This window comes from Cetorhinus maximus, chromosome 20 (assembly GCF_964194155.1).
Source record: "Cetorhinus maximus chromosome 20, sCetMax3.hap1.1, whole genome shotgun sequence".
Classification (NCBI taxonomy): Eukaryota; Metazoa; Chordata; class Chondrichthyes; order Lamniformes; family Cetorhinidae; genus Cetorhinus; species Cetorhinus maximus.
Window position 1 is genome coordinate 94,370,084 of NC_135898.1, and position 23,216 is coordinate 94,393,299.

Genomic DNA, 23,216 nt, shown 5'->3' on the forward strand with positions numbered 1-23,216 from the left:
GCTTCATGAAGGGGAAATCATGCCTGACAAATTTATTAGAATTCTTTGAGGAGGTAACAAGCAGGATAGATAAAGGGGAACCAGTAGGTGTAATATATTTGGATTTCCAAAAGGCGTTCGATAAGGTACTGCACAAAAGGCTACTTAATAAGAGCCCACAGTGTTGGGGGTAGTATATTAACATGGATAGAGGATCGGCTAGCTAATAGAAGACAGAATTGGGAAGAAGGGGGTGCATTTTCAGGATGGCAACTTGTAACTAGTGGAGTGCCACAGCGATCAGTGCTGGGGCCACAATTATTTACAGTATATATTAATGACTTAGTTGAGGGAAGTGAATGTACTATCACCAGGTTTGCAGATGACAAAATAGGTGGGAAGGCAAGTGGTGAGGATGACACAGAGTCTACAGAGGGATATAGACAGGTTAAGTGAGTGGGCAAAAAACTTGGCAGATGGAATATAATGTGGGAAAATGTAAGGTTATGCATTTTGGCAGGAAGAATAGAGGAGCTGAATATTATTTAAATGGAGAAAGACTGCAGAAGGCTGCAGCACAGAGGGATTTGGGGGTCCTCGTGCATGAATCCCAAAAAGCTAACATACAAGTTCAGCAGGTAATAGGGAAGGCAAATGGAATGTTGGCCTTTATTTCAAAGGGAATGGAGTATAAAAATAGGGAAGTCTTTCTAAAACTATACAAGGCACTAGTTAGGCCACACCTAGAATACTGTGGACAGTTTTGGTCCCCTTATCTAAGGAAAGATATACTGGCATTGGAGACAGTCCAGAGAAGGTTCACTAGGTTGATCCCGGGTATGGAGGGTTCTTTTTAATGAGAGGTTGAGTAGGTTAGACCTGTACTCATTAGAGTTTAGAAGAATGAGAGGTGACCTTATTGGAACATATAAGATTCTTAGGGGGCTTGACAGGGTAGATGTTGAAAGGTTGTTTCCCCTCATGGGAGAGCCTAGGACCAGAAGGCATAATCTCAGAATAAGAGGCTGCCCATTTAAGGTAGAGATGAGGAGGAATTTCTTCTGTGAGGGTAGTCAGTCTGTGGAATTCTTTACTGCAGAGGCTGGGTCATTAAGTATATTCAAAGCTGAGATAGACAGATTTTTAATCAGTAAGGGAATCGAGGGCTGTGGGGAAAAGGCAGGAGAGTGGAATTGAGGATTATCAAATCAGCCATGATCTCATTGAATGACGGAGCAGACTCGATGGGCCAAATGACCTAATTCTGCCCTGACATCTTATGATTGGGTTGGTTCTGTAAAATGAAATCTCTGAACATCCATGTAGCCTGCTTTTAAGAAATAATAGATCGCCTCAATCAACTGGGTTTTCACTAGATGTGAATGATTCATTCTCATCTTTCCCTGATTTGTAACATTAATTAGTTAAAGATAATTAAATTTATATATCAATTATACTGCTAAGTAACTTGTCAGATTTGGAATTAATAAGGTACCACCTCAGGAGTTGTCTGTTAGTGCCTAATGTGAATGATAAAGTACTCTCCTTCCATTATTAAATTTGTGCATTATCAAAAATCTTGTTTTGAAGATATTTGGTACGTACATAAAATAGCAGAAAAGCCACAAAACACATTACAGCACATTAACTTTACTGCTACAATATTTAAAGGATTGCACATTTCTTTTGGTTTACTTGCCTGTCTGTGTAGAACTTCCTTCATGGTATTATTTTGTCTGCCTTTTTTAATGTTTTCTTTCGGTTACAATGCTAATAGTACAAACGCTCTGTTCAGATTTATGTACACCTTGTACTTTTTGTAGTTGCTTTGAGTAAAGCTGATGCTTTTTTTTTAACAGGTCAGTCACATTGATGTGATCACAGCTGAACAAGCTAAAGATTTTGTGGAAGATGATACTACACATGGATAAAAATGCGAGAACTTGGTTTCCAGTTGATTTAAATGCGAGAACTTGGCTTCCAGTTGATTGACCTTAAGTTGTACACTTTTTATCTGCAGATGTGAATTATGCAAATAGTGCACATATTCATCATACTAAACTCTAGATGGTGACTGCATTTCATATGGTCAACTTTGGAGCTATTCTTAATCCTGCCTCTGAGGTTAAGCTGAGATAATTTTGGTTACAGAATCCATGGCATTTAGGAAGTGACCAATGCAGACATATTCCTCCCAGTAAATTGTGCTTCTGTTATATCTTTGCTATGTGTTTTTTAAGAAAAAATCGGCTTCAGATATCTTTCACACACACCGCTGAACCATGCTCGTGGTTTTGTAAAGTTCCTAGTTGCTGTTTTTATGCTCTTTGTAATTGCCATTGCAATAAATAGCTTTTCTTAATGTAATTTTATTATTTCCTCTCTGTTACGTTTCATTGTTTTAAAGAGTTGCAATAAAATGTTAGAGCAATATTTTAAGTGCTTTTAAGTTTTTGTTTGGATTGAGTGGCCCTATTGTACTGCAGTTCTGTTCCTAGCATCTGTGAGGCAGCATATGGAGCACTTTTCACATGTGTACGAATGTTTAGGCTTAACTGAAACACACAATAATGGGCCAGATTTTACAGTGAATGACGAGCAAACAGCACCAACTCTTCATTATACTTGTTGTTGCGCACAGACTTCTATGGAGTTTTGTGTGTCACCCTCTGTGGGGGTGTCTGGGACCTGTATGAACAGGGCAAGAAACTGTAACTCCTTAACTAAATCACATTGAAGAATCATTAATGAGGCATGCAGAATATGCACTAGGACGTAACAGTTTGAATATTTAATTCGGTGACATCAGGCACAGAAAGCAAAATAGAATGGAAAATAAATATGGGATTCAGAGTACAGAAGGAAAAATAGGAAAGGAATGTTTATTTCAAAAAACTCCAGCTACAATTAAAAGCTTCTGGATTAAGATTCCACAGTTGGTAAAAGCTAATTTTCAGTCCTAGAAAGGTTTGACAGTAATTAAGACTTCTTATCCTGTGAAAAATATATATACACTGGAATGGATGAGCCGTTAACTTTTTCCAGTGAATTTAGTGTGAATCTCAGGCACCCAACTTCACACCCTTCCATGTGCTTACTGTGCCGAGTCTCTCATAATTATAGCGCAACTATGAGGAGCAGGGCAACTCGCACAACAACTTCCTGATTCCTTCGTTCACATGTGGTCGCTGGAAGTTGCTATCTGATTTACACTAAAAATGGTGAATGCTGATATCCTTACCATTACTTTTACCACAATATCACTGAAACATTAATCTTGGCAGTTTGTCAGTCTTTTATGCAGGGCCTCCCCTTCCTAAATCATGCACTACTTTGGTATATTAAGGATATGAAATGAAAGATAGACTATCTTGACTTATCATTCTTTGAATGATGTGTTCTCCACAAATTACAATCTATCCCAGTGGGATTTGATTTGCTTGAGTTAAGTTTATTGTGAAGTAGTTGGCTTCAATTTAACCTTTGGTGCAGACCTTAGAGTCAAAAACAGCACTTGGTGTAGGAACCATGGGTGACACTTTCAACTTTGATGGGGAAATAAAGCAGACAGTTGCAGATAGGCTGCAAATAGTACATCCCGTTCAATCAGGCAAGGGATAAAATGGACTGCCAAGCTGCTAGAGCCTGTTTTAGCCTTCATTGAATTAGAACAGTCCACGCTATCTATTGCAACCTTATGTATGTTCAGCCACTTTCCTTCACAGAACCTATCAAACTAGGTTGGACTCCAATCATATTTGGAGAATGAAAAAGCCCTTCAAGGTAAAAATACCTCCTAAACTTGAAATGATCCTACACCCACACTGGTAGAAGCCCTAGATTATTCTATATTCCTTTATTTGTCTTTGTCGTCTTCACTCAACGTGGATAAATTGGACTAAATGTACTTGTCCATGTCCACCATGTACAGGAGGTAAGTGTCTCTTTTCAATACCCCCATTTTTCCTCACCCAGATTGGGTTATCTCAGCGTAAAGTAGACAGGTCATATGAACCAGGGCAAAAAATATTATAGGGAATATGTTAGACACAAATTGTCCATTCGATGTATAAAAAGGCCAGCTGCGTGAGTTGTAGACACTCTAAAATCCAGCAGTAGCTGAATGTAGCTGACATCAAGAGAATCCATCAAATTCAGGTTGCATATCTTGCTAGCAATGTTTTTGCTGATCTTAGCCTTGTTATGATATGGCAGGTGGTATTTGCTGGCCTGACCAAACCCCAAAGGGAAACTTGGTCAGGCTATCACAATGATTTGCAATTTGTATTTTATTACGAGAAGGTATGGTCACCTGAAGTCAGAAGTAAAGATTCCACTACCACTTTTGGAGATTTTAAATATTAAAACATTAATAAAAGAAAACACACAAGATTACAGTTACATTTAGCCTTATAACATTTCCCAAAATATTTCGACTTAGCTAGACTCAAAAAAACACCCCTTTCAGGCAACAGTCCCAATGGATTCTTAATCTACAAAACATCCAGTAATATTACAGTAAGGCACCCACTGTTGCTATAAGGGAGGTATTTCACAATCTTCTCTCTCCCTCTCACTTTAAATTGGAAATCCAAGGCTTGTAACAAAATCTTGCTTTCTGGAACAAGCAAGCACTTCTCTGGGGTGGCTAGAGGCTGCTTTTCCACAGGTCTGCCTCCGCACAGCCCACCCTTCAAGATCTCACATGGCACACACCTCATATAGCTTTCAATCTTTCCTTAAATATATTTTCTCCCCTTTTATCTTTTAAACTCATTGTTCTTCACTGTCTCTTGAATATTACTTTTCCCAGAACCTAAAACCTTTCATGTCCTTATGGCCACTACTTCTGGGAAAAATAAACTTAACTTTGCTTTATTTGTTTATGATCTTTGCTAGTTGTTAAACTTCCTGCCATGTCTTTGAAATTTAACAACTAAAAATTCAACTCCTTATCTATCTCCTGATGCAAATTCCTATTGACGCTGTATCTACAGCGATCCCATCTTAGCTCGTCCATCTCCACTTCAAAATGCCTGCTTTTACACCTAACCCCTTTGATTTAAACCTTTCAGTCTGACTCTTCAGTTTAATTAAATTGGTCTCTCACGCACACACACGTAACCTGCACACAGCCCCCATAAACCTGCTTCACAGTATCCCACAGTAATATTGGAAAAAAATGATCTCGTTACAGCCTGACACAGTAGATTAAGACTTGTGCAAAACTAACGTCAAATGTACTTCTTCCTGAGCTTCATACAATTCCCACCTCTTGTAGCAGGTATGCTGTGAAAGTGGTTTGCCTGCCTTATGCAGTAAACAGTGTAACAAAGAAAATGGTTGCAGATGGTGGAGGCATAAAGTGACCCTGGAAAATTCTTTAGCAACGGTGGATGATTCAGAAGCCTATACAGACAACTGATGAATCTGTCACTTTACTGAGATTAAAACCCTAGAACCTTTTGAGGACAATTGGGAATGGGCAATAAAAATGCTGGCCTAGCCAGCGACACCCACGCCCCATGAAAAAGAGCTGAGGTGTCTATAGGAGCGTGAGTTTAATGGGACGGGTGAGCTTTCTCATCTTAAAAAAGATGAAATGTGCCACCCGAGTTCTTTATTTTTAAGTTGGATCATATTTAAGCCCAAAAAGAGGAGAACATTTTTATTTCGAGAATCTTTCAAATGTTTAAGTGTCAGAATGTGTCCAGCTCTGCAATCAGCAAGAAGAATTCGCAGCAGAAAGGCTTCCACCCCATACAATCACTATTACAAAAACCCTGTTTTTCAGTTTCCTTATAAATAGTCATCTATTTTTCTCCCCCTCCCTGAGCAAACACATCTTCACTCTTCCTTTGATTATACTAAGTTTCCATGAATGGACTTACATGATTCTTGTGTTTTCTGTTTCAGTTAAGTTGCTGGGAAATGCAAGTGGTGTTAGCTTATTTGCCGCCTTGGTCAGGGTAGGTTCCTAAATCCAAGTTTTTAATGTGCATGTACCCCCCTGTAATTCGGGTTCGTAAAAAGTAGCAGCAAAAAAAAAAGGAATTGTACGAACCAGATTTTTATTTACTAATTGTGCCAAGTGTTTGTGTACTCTACTGTTTAAAAAGCAAATTTAATGCATGTGATCTACCATGTCTGGAAAGTTGTTGTCTGGAACTGCTGAAAAATTGCCAACATTTTTTCATGCCATATGGGCATGCCTGCTGTTGGTGTACAAATTAAATTTGGATTGCCATCAGGGGTTTTTAGGTTTGAAATCATGTTCTCACTTGTTGTATAGCAGAGAATGAGGCCATTTGACCCAGCACTTTGAAAGGGCTATTCAATTAGTTTCTCACTCCTGCTCTTTCTCCATAGCCCTGCAACTTTCTCACTTTCAAGTATATCTGCAATTCCCTCTTGGAAGCTACCGTTGAATCTGCTGCCACCACATTTTGAGGCAGTAACAACTTGCTGTGTTTTTAAAAAAAAATCTCACTTTCCCCCCACCTAGGATTTTTGTCAATGATATTAAATCTATGTCTTGGTTATCAACTATCCTGTTTATGGAAATAGTTTTTCCCTGTTAAAACCCTCTGGAATGATCACCTATTATATCTCCCCTTAATTGTCTTTGCTCTAAGGAAAATAATTGCAACTTCTTCACATAACTGAAGTCCCTCATCCCTGGTACCATTCTGATCAACCTCTGCCCTGTCTCCAAGGTCTTGACAACCTTCTTAAGATGTGGTACCCAGAATTGAACACACTGCCCTTGATGAGGCCTAATCAGTGATTAAGGTTTACCATAATGTCCATAATTTTATACTCTGTGTTGCTTATTTATTTTTCCAATCTCACCCATCTTGTAGATTCATCGATGTTGACCGTAGAAATGTGATGTACTTGAGCTATCATTTATGATAGTGAAGGATGCAGGCTCAATTCTCAGCCAAGATTCGTGTGCACTTTCCAGCAGCTGTCACTGGATAGTAATCGAGAGCAGCAGTGCTGCCTCAAGATTCGAGCAAGATGAGGCAGCATAGTTGCTCTTGATTGCTATCCAGTGACTGCTGATGGAAAGTGTGAGGCCAACTTTGGACATCAGCTGGTGGCCTGGCAGGAGAAAGCTAGCTTAGCTAAACCTCAGGTCCTTCTTCATCTGTGGGACCTGGTGCTTTGCACAGCAATATGTTTAACCTGGCGGCTAAAGGATTGCTCGATTGTCCATATTAATAGTGTCTTTTCACTCATCACATTTGGGCTGTTTTTGAAGAAAATCATTTCATTCTTAAATTTTGTTTGTGTCATAGCGAAGTTTAAAAGCATTTCTTCATGCAAAGGGCAGTAGAAGTGTGGAATGACCCACAAAAAGCAGTAGTTGATCTATAATTTTAATTCTGAGATTGGCAAGTTTTTTGCTGGACAAGGATAAAAGGATATGGAACCAAAGTGGGTGAATTAAGTTAAAGTTCAGGTCAGCCATGACCTCAATGACTAGCAGAACAGATGCGAAGCACTGAATAACCAATCCTTCTGCTATATGTTCAGTATACACTTCACAAATTTCTCCATTTAGTTAAACTCTTCTGAATGGGAATTGAAGTCATATGACAATTTATACAAAGATTCAATGGGATTGCAGCATAATCATTGTTAAAGTGCCAGGCTCAGTAGGGATATTAAAAAAAATATTTTGACCACTTTTAATTAATTTTTCATCCACTCTAAAGATGCCCATACCCCACTTTATAACTGATTGAGAAGTTGGGACATGAACAGCTAAGTTTAACCAGTGTCTATCAGAAAAGTTCAGGGTGACCCACACTCTGGCTGGAATTTCCTCAGCCAAGTGGAGGTTGGTTTTGGTGCATGTGGAGAGTTAAATCCCCTGAAATCAATACGAGTTTGGATCCCAATGTCATTCCATCCTCTTCCGGCTTTCCCTGGAGCGGGTTCTGAGTCCAGAGAGGAACCCCCTTGGGTCTGGTGGGGAAGCAATCGAACCAATTAAAAAGGCATCCATAACCCTTGATTCCTTCTTTCCCAGTCAGTGCATGGGTTCCACACTGTGTCTGCACTTTGCTGGGTTGCAAAAGGTGAGTGCAGAGCAGGAACCCACTGACCTGATAGCAACAGTATAAAGGCTGAAGCCAGCAAATCTGTGGTCAGCCAAGTGAAAGGTTAGCACTCATGAACAATTCTTTCTGCCTAAATTCATTGACTTTGTTAGGAATAACAGCTTTGTGTAACCATGATCAAGTGCCTTGGATTGCACTGAGGGTAATCTCACTTTATTGTTTGTGAGACTGTAACATGGTGGCTACATATTCTGCAGTTGGCTGGCCCAGTTCAGCAGCCATGGTGTCAGGGGCAGAAACTCCAGATGCAGCAGCTGCTGCCTTCTCTATAGCCACAAAGAACAAAAGGGATGGATGTACAGCAGCACCTTGAAGGAGGTGATACCCTCAGCACAAGGCTATAGGCCAAGGGTCAGCTTCCTTGGTGTCTCTGAACAATAGCACTTCAAGGCTCAGGCTCTTGTGACAGGCAGTTGCAGACATCTGCAGCCTTTGGAAAGCAGCCCAAGAGAAGCAAGTTGGCCATGGCTATCAGTGACCCACAGGCCTCAATTACTTTGTGTCTGCACCCGTCCAGGGATCTGCTGGTGACATCTGTAGGATTTAACAATCTGCAACCCACACTACAACACTCAGGTCACTGATGACTGGTTTGCGTAGGCTTTCAATTATATTCACTTTGGCTTGGATGAGGCTAGTTACTCCTAGGGAGCTGTCCCTTGCAGGACTTCCACAGGCTCCTGGGGTGATAGACTGTACTCCTGTGGCAATCAAAATGCCTTCTGAACAACCATGCGTATTTGTTAACCAGAAGGGCTTCCCCTCTCTTCACATTCAGCTGGTCCGTGATCACTGCAAGGGGGTAATGCAAGTTTGTGTCAGATATCAAGGGAGCTGCCATGACACTTCCATCTTTCAGCAGTCTCAAATTCCTCAGATGTTCTCACCACCAGATGCCCTGGCGGTTGGCTCCTAGAGGACAAGAGATACCCAGTCAAGACCATAAGACATAGGAGCAGAAATTAGGCCATTCGGCCCATCGAGTCTGCTCCACCATTCAATCATGGCTGATAAGTTTCTCAACCCCATTCTCCCGCCTTCTCCCCGTAACCTTTGGTCCCCTTACCATAGATACACCACTCTCTGGCTAAAGAAGTTTCGCCTCATCTCTCTTCTAAAAGGTCTTCCCTTTACTCTGAGGCTGTGCCCTCGGGTCCTAGTCTCTCCTACTAATGGAAACATCTTCCCCACGTCCACTCTATCCAGGCCTTTCAGTATTCTGTAAGTTTCAATCAGATCCCCCATCATCCTTCTAAACTCCATCGAGTATAGACCCAGAGTCCTCAAACACATGGATGATGACCCCAGTGAGGAACCCTAGACTGGAGCCATGTCACCACCAGGGTGACAATAGAACCGGCCAAAGGCTTTCTGAAAATAAGGTTCCCCTATCTTGACAGATCTGGTGGCACCCTTCCAATGAGCCCCTACAAGGGTCTCCAGGATTGTAGTGGTCTGCTCTGCCCTGAACAGCATAACACTGCACAGGACTGAAGCTGGAGCTAGAGGAAGGTGGAGATCTCCTAGCATCCTCAGAAGAGGAGGGGCATCCTTATGTGCTGTGCCTGCAGATAGAGTCCAGTAGACAGAAGCCGGCTGCAGCCTCATCCAGACACGTTTTACTTGAGAAGTGTGTTTGCAGTACTGCAAGCTTCCATCAAGACTCATGTGCAAACCCTGCCCATCACCACAAAACCTCCTCTCGATAGCCAACCACCACATACATAGCCTTTCCTCCCCCATTGAGATGCTCATTGCATTCACTGGAAAGGGTCAATGGGGCTCCCAACAAAGTAGAGAGCATGACAATGAGTAGTTTGCATAAATTAATTATTTTATTCAAATGAGCATCAATGGAACAATCACAATGTTATAACTTCTCAAGTGAACCCTTTATGTAATCAAGATCCTTGATTTATACACTTTCTATTACTTCCATGCAGTGCTACCCCCATGGCTTAAGCAGAGCTAGAGGCAGGCTGCTCGTTCCCCTGCTCTGAAGCATGAGATACCCACTGAGGGACGCCTTTTGAGTTTTGGAGATTATGAGGGCCCCCAAAGACTGCCCCACCTGCGCCAATGCAGGGTCATATTCAGTCATTGGTGCAAGAGGTAGCGTGAGTGGCCCCATTGGAGTGGGGTGGGGGAGAGTGGGGAGGGAAAGGACTGAGAAGTGGGTGCCTTGAGAACAGTCCCCACTGTTATCAGCTCTTTCTCCATCTTCCCTCTTGGGGCCAAGACGAGAGAGCACTTGGCTGTGTGTCAGTGTGGCATTAATCTACCAAGGTGCAGCTTTGATTGATGTTGTGTAAACTGGTAGCTCATGTGCAGCTCATGGTGTGAGCCAGTACAGTTGGTGGTCTGCCACATCTGGTCCTACATGAGGTTGACCACTTTCAGTGGAGCTGGTTGTCATTAAAAATGCCTAAGACATAAAGGCACCCTTGATAGAAATGGATTCCTCCATTTTCTATGCAAAAGTGCACACTACCTCTGACAGAAGCGCACACATTTCCCATTGCTAGTCCATAAGAACACTTTTAGTTAAGACCCCTGAGGTTCGGTATCTGTCCAGCCGAGTAGAGTTTGAAGTGTCCTTCTCCAACAGGAACTCTCCACTGCTGTCCCTGTCTCTAGCATCTGCTCCTGATGTGTTCCTCATCGTGTACCATACTATCTATCCCTGATTGTGGACCCATTAAAGTGGGTGTAGCTGCACGGGTGGAGGGCGCACAGGAGTTGTGTAATGGTGTATACTCTGAGTGCTGTCCCTCCTTTGAGGATTCCTCAGGCTCCTCCCTCATCCTCTTTGTTGGCATCGTCAATGCACCTAGGAAAGAGGATAGACATGACTTAGTGCTGAATGTGGATGAAATTGGGTTCCATGTTCGCATATCAAGATCATAAAATTTAATCTATTAGTGACACTGATTCAACATCTGTGACATTTATGTGCCGAGTGGCAGTGTGATTCCTAATGCTGTGATCAGGACTTGCATCTCCATCAACAACGGCCTGTATTGGTGCCACCCTCTAACCTCCAGGTGTTTCAGTCAGAGTGCTGTGCAGGCCAATGCTGGGTAGGTGAGAATTCAGAGTTTCATCTTGGCGACCGAATGAGGTCATTAAACCTTTTATCAGCACTGGATTCAGGTCCTCAACTCCAAACTTTTGCTGCGGGCAGCCTCTGTGACTCCAGCCAATTTCCTCAAGTCATCCTCAGGGAAGAGGACTTGTCTTCATACCTTTACTGCATCAATCACCGCCTCCAGGGGTAAGCCTGAGAACCGGGGGTGGGGTAAGCAACCTTCCCAAGTCTTCCATCCATTCTGTTGGTCTTTGTTCCTTCCCACTGGTAACCTGAATGCTGCAATCACCACTGTCGATGTGAGTCCTGCAAGGGAGGGGATCTGTTCAATCGAGAAGCGTCATTGCTTTGCAAGGCACGTCATCCAACCTTGTCCTGATTGGCCGGGGAACCTGAAGGCGCAATGATAATTACGTTGCCCTGGGAAAGAACAACAACAAGGTGCACAAATTAGGTCATCGGGATTCTGAGCAGAAAATGGTCCCATTGTGTCCGGCAGGCACTAAGTTCACCAGATTCCACCCTCGGACTCACCCTCCCTGCTTGTGTAACGGTGTTTAACCTCTGCTTCTGGTGATCATTTGACTGAGATAACAAAATTACCTCAAGTGTAATTGGAAAAAGCCAGAAGTGAAATGATTTTTTTTCATGCAGCGAATTACAACCTGGAATACACTGCCTGAATGGGTGCGCTGGAAGCAGATGTAATAGTTTTTAAAGGGAGATGGATAAATACTTAAGGAGAAAAATTACATGGCTGCGGGAAGAGAGCAGGGACAAACTCGATAGCCCTTTCAAAGAGCTGGTACAAGCACGAAGGACCAAATGGCCTCCTCTGCTGTGGGATTCAATGAAGTCAAACATGCGTTCCTCCATAGTTCGAGCATCAATAAACTGGACCACTTCGTTACTGGTTGAAATGATGGTTTCACCTGACAGTTTCATAACAAGCAAACAAGTTGCTACAACTATGGCCAAGTATACAATCCAGTTGTTCAGACATTTCACAAAGGCAGTCACATATTTTAGGAGAAAAACTCCTAATTGGTGTTCTCATAACTTTCGTTGTGCATAATATAAGCACAATTAACAATTTGAAAACACTTTAAATGAAATTTAAATATCACAAAATTGAAACCTCAAGCGTTTGTTGTTGTAGAGCTATGATTTCAACTGAGACTGAAGATATTACAGTATTCAGAAACCACTAATGAATAAAAAAATTCTAGTCTTCCATCATAGTTAAAGCCTCTTAAGGCTGGTAGTACCTTACTTCATTATCTGTACCTTCTCTATGGTTTTGATATTCTTCCTAGAGTTCCCAAGGTTAGACACAATCTCCTAACTGCAGCCTAACAGATGATTTGTCAAGGTTTAGTGTTATCTCTTTGTACCCAGCTCTGCTGCAGCTGAAATGAATGAATACTAGGGCTCAGTGAGGGACAATTTCGGGGACCATGTCCCAAGCTCAAAGAATGCCCGAAAGATGTCCGACTTGATATTAGATCAGGCCATTTCTCAGGGTGCCCCTCGTGGCCGTTAGGCCCCTTCCATATGCAAATGAGGGACCTAACCCCGGTTTTAAGCTCCTTTTCTGGGAAATTGGGTGGAGATGAGTGGAGCAAGAGCTGGCTTGCCCAGCTTGGGATTCTTCAGTAACAGGTAAGTTTCTCATACATTTGAAAAATCATTCCTGAGGAGCAGGAGTTCTGCTCCCCCACCCCCTCACCCCGGCTTCATGGTATTTCTGATGGCCGCCTCCTCCTGCAATTTGCAGAAAAATATATCCTTTTTGTAATGACCAAGCCCCCTCTGGTAGCGCCAACATTGTTAGCTCGCCCAAATAATACTAAAGAGGCCTGATCAGGCCTGTCCAATTTTGTCTTCACCTCAGGCCTTCTGGGTGGGGATTTTTAGGCCCAGATACAGGACTTAATGAATTACCAGCGTTGGCAATTCCGCTATTCCATCAGCATATTCAAATGCTTTGAAATGTGGAATCGGGGGACTGCTAAGTGGTGGAAATGACAGACCTCATTCCACGATCCAGCCTGCAGCTGCCACGTGTATCTTTGCAGTTCGGCACAAGACAAGTTTATGGACTTCAAATGATGTTTAATAAGTTGGAAATGCATCATGTTCCTTGCGTGTAATTGGGAAATGATTCACAGATTGATTCATCAGTCTGCTAAAAAAGATGATGCCATCATTTCTCCATGGTTTTAAATAGCAGTGGTGAGGATCGATGCAGGTTCCGGTGCAGGGTAGTTGCCGTTGATTTTATAGGGTGCTAATTTGCTTTTGGAAACCATGCCCAAGCTACTTACTGCTTTAAACCCATGTCACAAAATCAAATTAGATTATTTATTAGACTTTCTTCTTATAAGCAGGAACACTTCTTGTGATCTGGCAATGGATGATCCTGTTTGCTGGTAAGAGCTTAGCCTTAACCACCAATGCATTCAACTGAAAAGGCAGAAGTCCAGTTTTGAAACTGGTATTTTAATGAAAATTTATGTTTTAATTCATCTATTTGGAGTGTTTGTTTGAGCATCTAGCATTTTAAAAAATGGAACCCATGGAAAAGTTCACAAATATAGCCTCTACCTGAAGGATCAGGCTATTGTACATGTGCCTATATGTTTGGATGAGGCTGAAGAAGCTCCACATCTTTCCCAAGGGGAGGGAGGGAGGGAGGGAATGGTATTTTGCTCCCTTCATGAGGATAGCTTTTTCTGGTCACTATATGCTGCACAATTACATAGTCGTTGTTTTTAAATGCATTTACAATGTTGCTACACCGAGCAACCAGAACGATCTTCCACGCATCAGGTCCACCTGCCCAAAGCTCATATACAGCACTCGAATTCAGCAAACGCATTTTGGGAATTTGAAGTTCTATAATGCACACAGATTGTAAGTGGATGCAAGCTCGCACCCATTTACAATGAAACCAGTTATCCCAAAGAAGAATTTTAGTTTCCTTTTAAATTCAGGGAGCCCACCCACAATACTGGTAATTCTTAAAACAGAATCTGGGTGCTAGTCAGGCACACGTCTTTCTCTCTTTCTGCTGCTTTCTTTTCTATTTTATTTCCGCTAATTCTAATAGAAACCCACTTCAGGCTAATTGATTTTAGAATAAGAAGCTTTACTCCACTCACACTCTCAGAAAAACTTAGTTGAAACAGGGAGTGAACACTCAGTAGTCTGTTTTGAAACCAGTGTATACCAAAGTGTAGTTGCCATATGCGTGTTGTGTAGGTGCAAGGTTGTGCTGACATGTTTGAGAGCTGGGGAGGGTGAAACAGCTAATGGAAAAGCCCTGAGCTATTCAGCAATAAGAATGTATTGGGACACAAAATGAAAGTCCTTAAGTGTTGAACATGTTAATCCAATGGAGCAATATACTATACAAAGCCAAGTATAAGAATCATTGATATTCTACAAAGACAGGAAGGTTCTATGTTTCTCTGCACGTTCTTTTATTATAACTTTCCCATCATAAACTTTAGCGTTGTGAGCTGTAGCTTGCTATTTAATTGACTAGAGGGAGTACTCCAGTGTTGAAGGTGCAATCCTTTGGATGAGACATTAAACAGAGGCTCTCGCATTGGACTCTTCAGTCACCTGAGAACTCATTTTTAGTGTGGAAGCAAATCATCCTCGACCCCGAGGGACAGCCTAAGAAGAAGAAACGGAGGCTTTATGTCTGCCTGTTAAAGTGAATTTAAAGATTCCATGGGACTTATTCAAAGAAGTGCAAAGAGTTGTTTTTGTGCCTTCGCCAATATTCTTCCCTGAACTGATTGTGTATCTCACAGCTGGTTAACTTGTCAATTGGTGAATGGCTCAGAGTTAATCCAGAGTTGATTATCTGTGATGTTGTGTATTTTAGTAAGGTATTTTACTGTTTTGGACAGTGTGAGGGGATGCACGGAGAAGAGACTACAACAGAGTGAGACATAGACACAGTGGGCAGAATCGTCCCAGATTTGCACTAAGTGTGATAGTGGGCGGGTGAAACAGCCTGCCGGCTGCGATGATGGGCTTTCACACCGTATCGTCCTAAAACCTGCCATATTACTTATGCATTCCTGGGAAACACGCTGTTCCTATGGTGGGCAGGCTCTCATTCACCCGCCATGCCAACACCTCGCTGCTTCATCACATCGGGCGCTATATTTAAAGTCCAGCTGCACCCACATATCTCAGGGCTTCCAGCCCACAACTACTGCAGGGAAGATGTCCACGAGAGGGAAAAAGACTGCAGCCCCCAGGTTTATTGACACTTTGCTTGAATGCCATTTGGGCACATTGGAGGCCTGCCATGATGCCCTCTACCCCCGCTCAGGCCGCAGGTTGGGCAGCGGCATCACCAATCCAGCATGGCAGGTGGTGGCAGTGGTGATCAGTGCCAATGCTGCACATAAGAGATTGGCCATCCAATGCAGACAGAGGATGAATGAACCCACCCAGGCCGCCAAGGTATGGCAACCATCTCATCACTCTAAACTCTCACACTCAAACCCATCAGACGTTCACTGGCATCTTGCTCACTGTCAGCTCAAGGGACATCACCACCCATTCTCTCACACACAGCCTCACATGTCTATCTGGCCCCTTCTCCTCTGGAGGCTGCCTCCTCAGCCCTCACCACCTTGAGGCCACTTGCACAGATCAACATGTGTCCTGCAGCCATTGAAAAACCACCCACATATGGCTGATCTGGTAGGTAGAGATCTACTCCAGAGCCCCCCTGGTGATGTGGTGCTGTCTGTGAAGCCTGGCGCTGATGACTGAGAGTCCTGACCGAAGAAAGGTAGGCAAACAAACCTTGAAGCCCCAAGCAAAGTGCAGCTCACCGGGTGAACGTCGCTTATGTGCTATTGTGAAACATGTTGGCGTGTTTTCCTGCTGATGTGGGCAGACGATCCAGTCGGGTGGCGGGGTGGGGGATGAGTCCGGGGGTCTGGCCTTATTATGATTTGCTGATGTATTACAATGAGGTTCCCGACGTCTGATGGCGGGAAATGCAGCTCGCCATTGGCTAGCTGAGCGGACGATCGCAAACTGGTTTCATGCCGCTGTGAAACCGATGGCGCCATATTGTCTGTTCACACCAACGAACACACCGGCTGGCACAGAAAATCCCGGCCAGTGTGTTGTTGGGAATTTGGTTCACTTGGGAATGCCGGAGGGGAAAGAGGTGCTCCTGTTTCAATTTTTCTTTCATCCTCTAGTAGTTGATGAATTTTCTTCCTTTGTCTCCAAACTAAGTGAGCGCAACTTTCTATTACTTTAGCTGCGTAAATTATTAACTAATTGACTAATTAAATAAATAAGGTTGGACAGAAATGCCAGGACTGGTGGTGTGCTGTGACTGAAGCATGTGAGAATCTGTGGAAGGCACTGCAATCCCGGACAACCATATCTGCAGGAGGTATCTGCGGGAGGTATCTGCGGGAGGTATCTGCAGGAGGTATCTGCAGGAAGTATCTGCAGCTTGTGCAGCTTAAAGTTGCTGAGCTGGAGCCTGAGTTGTGGACATTTTGAGGCATCAGGGAGGAGGAGATTTACCTGGACACTTTGTTCCAGGAGGTGGTCTCACCCCTTAGGTTAGGCAGAACTTGAGAGTTGGGCAATGGGCAATATATTAGCATGGATAGAGGATTGGTTAACAGATAGAAAGCATAAAGTCGGCATAACTGGGGCTTCTTCAAGTTGGCAGGCAGTGAATACAGTGGATGCTGCAAGGATCAGTGCTGGGCCCAAGATCAGCCATGATCATTCTGAATGGTGGGGCAGGCTCGATGGGTCATATGGTCTAATCCTGCTCCTGTTTCTTATGTTCTGTTTATTTAAAAGTGAAAAAGCATAAAACGTTATTCATTATAAAGCACTTTGGGATGTTGTGTGAGATACATTAAAGCATTATATAATTCATGTTCCTTTTTATAATGGCACCATAACTTAAAGTATCTGCTTTCACAGTTATTTGTTGAGGATAGCCACACTACACTGTAATCTAAAAAACACAAGCATTTCTAGAGGCTTGTAAATTAATTTAAGACTGTAATCTAATCTTAACATCTGAGGGTCAAAAACAACCAGTTGAGTTACCTTTCATGATTGCTTACATTATGCAAATCCCTCAGCTCAGTTGCTGTGTTGTAATTCATTGTTGTGACCGGGTGAGAAGGAGTGAACCATCTCCCCTCTATTCAATCCTTGGCTGGTCACAACAAAGGTTAAGTTTCTTTTTTTACAGGGATATGCCTTTTCCAAATCAGAATGTATTTAACTATTTAAGCTGTGAACAGTAAGGAGCCAATCAAACAAGGTTTTCTTGAGTCAAGGAAAGAGCAAATTTAACCACAAAACCTGAGGGAAAAAATAATAAAAGCGCAATATCAAGCATTTGGCCCTCATGCAGTCATTTGAGTTCTCTCTCACACATACACACATACAGACACACACGCACACACATGCAGACACACATGCACACACAGACACACACGCACACACATGTACAGACACACACACGGACATATACACACACACACACATGAGGACTCACGTGCGCACATACACACAACACACATACACATGCATGTATCAGAAATAAAGCGAGTTTGAGTCCAATAAAAAAAGGTAAAAGAATATATGGGTGGTTGTCCTCTGATTGTCCTTCAGGCGTAGATTTTAAATGCTGCAGCCAATTTGGATTAGCTGGTTTCTTGGGTGTGGCAGATGTTGAAGATATTGCAATTACTGTGAGATCTCGGCTCACTGGTAGGTTTCTGGTAGAGTTGGCTTCTTGAACACACTTATCCCAAAAGGGAGAGAGGGGGAGAGCTGCCTTTAGTCTGCTGAAGGCATTCTTGACATCACCTGTGTCACTTGCAATCTCTCTCTTGTGGCTGGGCAGCCTTGCCTTGAAATACATCCCTCATTTCCAAGAGGTTTTGGGTGTGTCTGTCTGTGGCAGCCATTGTTTCAATATCCAGTACATTTCATTTCTAATGTCTTTTCCTTAAACAGTGTCATGAAGCTATTAATGTATATAATGTTATTGGAAGTTTTTTTTAAAATAAAGGTTTAGCCTGTGGGTGTGTCTGTGTGTGTTTTAATTGGGTTAAAACTAGCTAATCTGGGTGCTTTCAGATATAGTAGTTTTGAGATGTAAACAGTAGAGTACATTTGCATTTTGTTGAATAGAGGGTTCAAGAAGGGGAGTGAAATCTTGCACCCAACTAGGATACACCAAGCAATACGTTTATATTACTAATAAAATTGGTACTAAGAAAGGTGTTTTATTGTTAGAAGAGGTGAAGTTCAAAGAGCCTGGTGATACAATGAAAACTTATATTCAAAGAGAAGTGCTGGGTATAACCTGAGGGGAGTTTGTAAGTGCAGAGCAGAGGCATGTAACATCAAAGTAGCTGTAAGCCTACAACTGTCTGCAAAGGAACCAAATTGAAAGGAACCTCATTTTGAATTTGTAAGGTGTCTGGTTAAGTCTATGGGTTGCTGTTGTCTTAGTGGAGATTAGTTTGTGAATTTGTTAAAAAGTTACGATAGTAGTAATTTGTAGCCATGTGTATGTGTTTAATACCTTGTTGTAAATTAATAAATGTCTCATTTAATTTGATATAAAAACCTCTTGAGAACTGGTGGCCTTATTCCTGAGTTTAGAGCTGCAACTCAAAACATACCAATTGAAAATATAGGTTATGACAGTTGTTTAAACTTTCCCTCTGGAATTTTAAGTAACAGCCTTTACCAACTGTTGAGTCATAACATTAGTTACATGTTTCGATGAGTGCCTGGATTATCTGAAACGCCTCTCTTTTCACACTCCCCTGAGGGTGATTTGTTTGTTTCTCACCTTCACCTTGGAATGTGGCCTTGCAATTTTAAACAGTTTGCTCTGTTTCAGTTCAGGTGGCAACATTTCCAGTCAGTTGAAAGTTGATAAGTTACATTTTCAAAAATAAAGGGGCATAGCCTCGTGACACTATTGACAGAGCATATTCTCTGTCTAATGAAACATTGCTTTTACCTGTGTTTAGTAACAGAAAATCAACAGTTACTTTCCTGAATAACTAATTACATTTTTATCAGGATTTAGTTATTAGCAAAACAAAACCTCCCAGTATTTATGAAAAACAGGAGTGAATGTTTTTATTGTCTACAGGCATTAACTGCAGAGGGCGCTGGTGTGTCTTGGTTGCCTGTTGACGGCATTTGAATTGTACAATTACTCTGGATTATTAATAGACACCGCGTGATGAGGTACAGGGTGAATGGGTTGACAGATTGCTCAATCCTAGATGGATAATTTGTACAATGACAAAAAGAGGATGGACAACTTCCTTGAGGTTTTGTCAAAAAAAAAACTGTAAAATACTGAAAGGTGAAACAAAGCCAGAAACAGCAGTCCATTGTCTCTTCTGAGCAGAGATTGAGAGCAACTTTCTCTCTCTCTCTCTCTCTCTCTCTGGCTTTCTCTTCTTTTGAGGAGGTGTCTGGCCTCCATCTCCCCACAGCTGAAGTTGGAGGTTCAAGCCCCTTTCCAGCCTCTTCCTGACAGTGTGTAATAGTGCTTGAATATACTGCAGCACTGAGGGCAGAAATATTAATCCACTCTCCTGTAAAAACCTGTTTTAAATTAGTTATAAAAACAATTCTGAATACTTTTAATATCCAATTTTGTTTTTTTCTCCTGATAAATTGTGAGAAAAGGGTTTTTTGGGACCAGTATTCTCTTTTTATTCCCTCTTTTAATAAAGCATCAGGGCATAAAATTTGGGCCCATAGCACTGCTGAAGTTGTCACCACAGAAGCCAGAGGCCCTTCCTGTGGATTGTGCTGCATGATCCATGAGGGGAGCTTGTGTATGTGTCCCTTGTGTGCACCAGAAGTCTCTGAACTGGTGCTGACCTTAAAGGGCTGAATTTTTGCCAGGGAATGGGAAATGAGTTGGGTCTGTTTTTGGGTCAGAAACCAGCGTTTGATGGGAAACTAATTAAAGTTCAGATTTTCACAGGGAGGAACCCCTTAATGGGTATGGAGATGGGCTTCCTGTTCACTGAGCCAGTGGGGTGGAAACGTAAGTGGGTTAGATGAAGTGTGGAACTCATTTAGACACCCCATGACAGTCATCATTGAGGCTGCTGGACTTGTCCTGTAGTTTGTGTCAAAGCCCTTACATTGCACAGAGGGAAGTGAGATGCCAGAAGGGAGCTTGGGATCTGGCACCTGGGGCAGGGCAGCCCCTCACTTCATCGCTGCCCAACTGGATCTAATGCTGGAGGCCATGAGGGAGAGGAGGAAGGTCCACTTCCTGGAGGGTGGCAAGAGGTGGTCCTGTCGCCCTGCAGCAGGGGCATCTCTCTATCCAACGCCATCTCCTTCCATTTCCTCTTCCTCCTCCTCCTCCCCTGATAAGCTCTATCATTCCTGGGCCTCGGCGTCTCTCTGGACAGCCCTGTTATGTGAGAGTGCAGCAAACCACCACAATAACCTAGAGCCTTGTAGGAGAATATTGCAGGGTAACACCCTACCAGCCCCAGGCACCAGAAGCATATCTTTAGAAGCCCAATGGGCTGCTCGATGGTTGTCCTGCTGAACAGATGGCACTGGTTGCATTGCCTCAGTGCCTCTCACTGGGGCTCCTTTAGATGGGTCAGTAGCCATTTCTTCAAGGGATCCATCACCTAGGATCCATCCACATACTTTGGGTGATGAATTGAAGACCTGAGGCAGCTTGGACTGGTGGAGAATGAAGGAGTCATGGCAGCTGCCTGAAATGCAGGCACACAAATAGAGGAAGCTTTTGTTGTGGCCATAGACCAGTTGGACATTGAGGGAGTGAAAGTCCTTCCTCCTGATGGATCTCACTGGCCGGCTCTGAGTGCCTTGATGGCCACATGGGTGTAATCGATGATGCCCTACACCTGGGGAAATCCAGCGATGGGGATGAATGTCAGTGTCCTCTGCCCTAGTGAGACTGTGTCTGTGTTAAATGAATGTGTGTCCAGCTCTGGAAAAGATGGAATCAGTGACCAATGAGATGCAGTCATGTTTTTGAGATGCCACTAAGCTGATCCTTGGAAGAAGCCAGAGTGAAGAAATTCAAGTGACTTTGACAGCCACAGGCAGGGCATGGAGACCAGTGCTCCAAGGTGCAAGACCTTCCACAATGAAGGAATAGATGTCTGTGACCATCTTCCTGGAGAGCAGCAGTCTGCACTGGTTTCCATCATCTCCAGGTAGCCCCATCTTCAATGGTCAATCCGGTGTTGTTAGTTTGCCCTTCATTGCCTCCCTGCACTTCTTTCCTCTCCACTAACCTCCTGATTTCCGGGGTTTATCCCTACTTGCAAAGGGCGTTGTCCCTCAACTCCACTTAGCCCAAAATCTAACAGTTGTGCCCCCTTTGCCAACTGGAGCCTTCCTTCTGAGCAGATGGCTGTCCAATTATTCCAGGCAGCCTTGCCCCTTTCTCTTCTACCCCTGCGAAGCCAGGAGCATGCTGACCCAGTTCAGTGCTTGGGTGCTGATTGCCCACTCTTTCTGCCACCTTTGTAACACCAAGGACACCCCCCTTACCAAATGTCAAATCCCCTTTTGCTCTGCTGACCCTCTTATGGAGACCAGGTGATTCCCTGGGGCAACATGACTGGGTCCTCATTGTCTACCCATCTCCCTTCAGATGATCTGTTTCTGAAGGTGTGGGTAAGGTGTCTGACCCTTTAAAAAATTGAACTTCAACCCCTAACAAGCTGTTAATGAGCTTTTCAACAGTGCTAATTGGCCTTAATGGGGAGGAGAGTGGGATTCATGACCCGAATTCATGACTCTCTTCATCTTTGTGCTCATGTAACACTTGTCATTCACTTGTCATTCTTCAAAGAACATGCAAGAGGGGCTCAGCACCAATGTTACTTAAAGGTACAGGCACCAACTTGCAGATGAGATGCTATTGACTTCCTTCTGCTTGGGCTGAGTTTGTGGAAATTCTGTTCTGTGTTTTTACAGCTGTTTTTTGGAAGCTGGTGCTGAAAATCAGGGAAGAAACAGGAATCGCTGCCCAGAGTATGGGAGCTGTGGTTGCAGTGCCTTAATCTGCAACCTAACCATGAGATGGAGGAGAGGCTGCAGAGAGGGGAAGCTCTTTGAAGAGGAAATATCCCCACAGAACGCTCTCTGAACAAGGGTTTTCCAGGAACACTTCTCCGACCTACACCTGACCCAGGGACAATGCCTGAGGTGACTAAGATTCAACACAAAGGTGGCCACTGAATTGTGAACCTTCTGCAACCCAACCGGTTGCATCACACTGGAGTGAGGAGGCCCCTGTCAGCGTCTGACAAGATCACCATCACCTTAAATTTTAAGTGGCTAGGGCGTTAGACATTGCCAATGTATCCCAGTATGCTGCTCATCGGAGCATCCAGGAGGTCACGGAAGTCATCTACTCCAGATGAGGACCAATTTGATTGCCTGGTTGTACAAAGATGGTAGAGCGAGGGATGTGCTGGACGATGAGGTTATAGGTTGTGATGGAATACAATCCTGTTGTTACTGATGACCAGCTCCACCGCACTGATGCCCAGTTTTGAGCTGCTAGATCTATTCTGAAACATTGGGTCAAGACTTAGTAGCAGAAATGGGTGATGTTGAGGAGATGAAATTCTGTGGTACTTGGGATGAAGCTATGGGATGTTTAATTCACTCCAAGGTCAATCAGGACACAGAAGATGCAAACCAATTCATTTAACGTGATGATAGTGCCATACAACAAGATGGAGGGTGCCCTCACAGTAAAGATGGGACTTTGTCTCCACAAGGACAGTGCAGCAGTCACGTGTACCGATACTGTCATGGATGGTTGCATCTGCGACAGGTAGATTGGTGAGGACGAGGTCAAGTAGGTTTTTCCCTCTTCTTGTTTCCCTCGTCCAGCCTGGCATATGTGTTCTTCAGATCTCAGTCAGCTCAGTTAGTGT

General features: G+C 43.2%; 1 protein-coding gene across 1 annotated transcript in view; it reads left to right on the forward strand.

The window, feature by feature from the left end:
• Positions 1–2,412, forward strand: part of smc3 (structural maintenance of chromosomes 3) — an 85,822-nt gene extending 83,410 nt beyond the window's left edge. Inside the window, exon 29 of the mRNA XM_078565172.1 lies at positions 1,839–2,412. Coding sequence (XP_078421298.1) covers positions 1,839–1,910 — 72 coding nt within the window. The 3' untranslated portion in view covers positions 1,911–2,412. The remainder of the gene's footprint in view (positions 1–1,838) is intronic.
• The last annotated feature ends 20,804 nt before the right edge of the window (positions 2,413–23,216 follow it).